The 2,724-nt window shown below is 46.1% G+C and overlaps 1 protein-coding gene across 3 annotated transcripts in view; it reads right to left on the bottom strand.

Moving 5' to 3' along the window:
• Window positions 1-326: 326 nt before the first annotated feature.
• shox (shox homeobox) overlaps window positions 327-2,724 on the bottom strand; it is a 10,230-nt gene continuing 7,832 nt past the window's right edge. For 2 of the 3 annotated variants that reach the window (XM_068329406.1, XM_068329407.1), the window contains exons 5-6: window positions 2,601-2,724; window positions 327-2,266 (exon numbers count right to left, since the gene is read on the bottom strand). The exon at window positions 2,601-2,724 is cut by the window's right edge and continues 89 nt beyond it. In XM_068329406.1, coding sequence (XP_068185507.1) covers window positions 2,177-2,266; window positions 2,601-2,724 — 214 coding nt within the window. In that variant the 3' untranslated portion in view covers window positions 327-2,176. The other variant, XM_068329409.1, reaches the window with a different exon arrangement.

Below are 2,724 nucleotides of genomic sequence, written 5' to 3'. Positions count from 1 at the left end.
CGGCTGGCGAGCATGGAGCCGATGTTCACGTCGAGTCTAGGCTGATATGGGTATTGATCCACAGGTTGAGACAGTTGCTGAGTGTTAGCTCCAACACGGTACGAGACATGAAGAGAAAGAGTCTGGATCAGGACATGGGGGGGGGGGGTTAGGGTTAGCTATGACTGCAGTTAGCATCTTGCAAATGTGGTTAGTTTCTCTTTCCAAGTCGTTTGCACGGACGATCGTGTTGTTTGCACGCTTGTGTGTCCGTCCACTGCGGCGTCGCTTCACCTCGCACCAAAGTACGTTAAAACTCAAGTAGAAATATTTATAACTTTATTGATAGTTTACTTGTACAGGATGTACATTCATATTTTGTGAATGAAAAGGGGGAAAAAACAAACTGTACGATGATTCATGTTTCGGCATGCTTGCATATGAAATGATAATCTTTTTTTTATGGGTACAACAAATTGCATGGATTATTGTTCAGTTCAGTCATCCCTGAAATGTCTGTAAACTCGGACACGCTACATTATTTTAGGCAAACAATGCACTAAAGCCACACCTCCTAATTCAAATTTAACACTTAAAAAACATACAAAAATAAATGCAAAGCCATGTAAAAAATGTACACTTGAGTTCAACTATTCAATCTTTCATAAACTTTCAGACAAAAAGAATAAATAAAACACCAATATGTTTAATTTAAAATGGAGACATAGATAAACTTCATGGAGGTCTGGGAACAGAAAATGCTTTTTGGAGCCTGTTAGAGGTATATAGATCTCAAACAGACCTACATGTTAATCACAGCTCTGACAGCAGTGTTGTCAAAGTTAGTTTCAACATAATCCAAATAATCTGATCGCGAATTTGCAAGATAGTCTAAATTATTTGAAAAATTAACGGTGAAATAAAACATGCAGAATCCAACTGATTGAATCCAAACTTTTTAAAGAACGCCTTGGTTTGGTTTACAATGCTGCTTTTATGATTTTATTATAAACACTTTCAGTATCCAAAAGTAAATGGATTTCTCTGACATGAGTACGTAAAAGATTTTTTTATTTTTTTTTTGAGAACCCGACCCTTAATTTCTGCACCATCCAAAAAATGTGCTCATGTTTTCCTCAACAAGTGAAATTTGTACCTGATGCATACAAAACCGCTGGAATACACAGGAGGACTTAGGTGGGATATGGCACCTGGTAACGACTGACTCGCGTCCAATCGATAGAATATACACCCCCGTAAGAAAAACTGGTGAGTCGACGCTCCAAACAGTGCATGAAAAACAACGGATGAATCATTGGGTCTCTTTATTCTGGAGGATTAACTGCTAGCTGTTTTTACTTTTTGCTATTTACAGTATTGCACTTAAACTGCACACCATTGCATTTCAGTTTGACTGATGCTTTCTTCTTATTTTCAGAATTACTAAAAAAACAAACAAAAAAACCGTGTTTACCCTTTATCCATGATAACATCCTTTTTGCTCATCACATGACAATATCAAACCCCCCCCCTTTAATTATTAAAGTAGTATCTGCTTGTAGTGCCATTTGTAAACACCCACATACGGGACCTGAAGTGCAAAGGCTATCTTCACTTCTTTACCCAGAATACAACACGACAAACAGAGTAATAAACACACGGAGAAGGAGCACGCCTCGCCGACACGCCAGCGACACGGAACGCCCCCCCCCCCCCCCCCACTGCAGGAAGGAAACCACTTGTTGCTTTTGTTACAGCATGAGTCCGTAAGAGGGGAGGTGTCGCACCATGATGGAGCCAATCGTGGTCCACCTCTCGGGGCGGGGGGGGGGGGTTTGTGGGAATCAAAAAGAGTTGCTGTGTGTGTCGGTCCCACCACGGTCCTCCGTTACAGCTCACCCCCCCGGCAGCAGCAAGGAACACAGTGGTTGGAGACAAATAGGGCCTTTTTAATGCTTTTTTCTTCATTTTTATAGGGAGGGGTGGGGCGGGGGTGTCAAGGTGAGAGCCGTTCCAATGCCTCTGTGAGGTGGTGTTTTTTTGGGCTTGTTCCCCCCACCCACCCCCCATGCTCTCCATGCTGGAGACGGTGGCCAGTGAGGCTCTACATTTGGCCCCCCAGCTGCCTGTCAGTTTGCTCTGTTCTAAAATCTTCAGGTGTGACGGGCCCCCGGCCTCGACGGGCCCCGGCCCCCGCTCACACAGACATCCACATGTGTTTGTACGGTCCCTGGGACGAGATCTGTGCCTGGAGGGGACTGAGCCACTGGCCCCGCAGAAGTCCTGCCTGTTGGGGGGGAAAGTAGAAGGTGATTTCACTGGTAGGTAATGAGCGTCTCTACAAGTGGTTTGTTTTGGCAGCTGCTTTGTGACAATTTTCCCGCTCCCTCCTTCTTTTTTTTGTATTTTCTTGCTCCTCTGCCCCCCCCACACACACACACACTCTCTCCACCTCCTCTCTCTCACCCCCACTCAGTGTTTTTGTTTAGTTTAGTGTTAGCTGTGAATGTCGCGGCCCTTTCACAGGCTCAGTCTTGTGTGAGAGGCGATTATGGGCATCAGGCGGGCGGCGAGGCGGCCCGGGGGGGTCAGAGTCCCAGAGCCTCGGCGTGTTTTCTTGCCTTGAGTCGCAGGTCGGCAATGCTGGAGTTCTTGCTGTTGCTTTTGGCGGCCGCCGCCACCGCCGCCGCCGCAGAGGCGGAGTCTGCGAGAGATGCAATTGGTAGTCCGAAGGGAGGGGGTGGG

Source organism: Antennarius striatus, chromosome 12 (genome assembly GCF_040054535.1).
Source record: "Antennarius striatus isolate MH-2024 chromosome 12, ASM4005453v1, whole genome shotgun sequence".
NCBI classification, from domain to species: domain Eukaryota; kingdom Metazoa; phylum Chordata; class Actinopteri; order Lophiiformes; family Antennariidae; genus Antennarius; species Antennarius striatus.
This window is presented reverse-complemented; position numbering and strand designations above follow the sequence as displayed.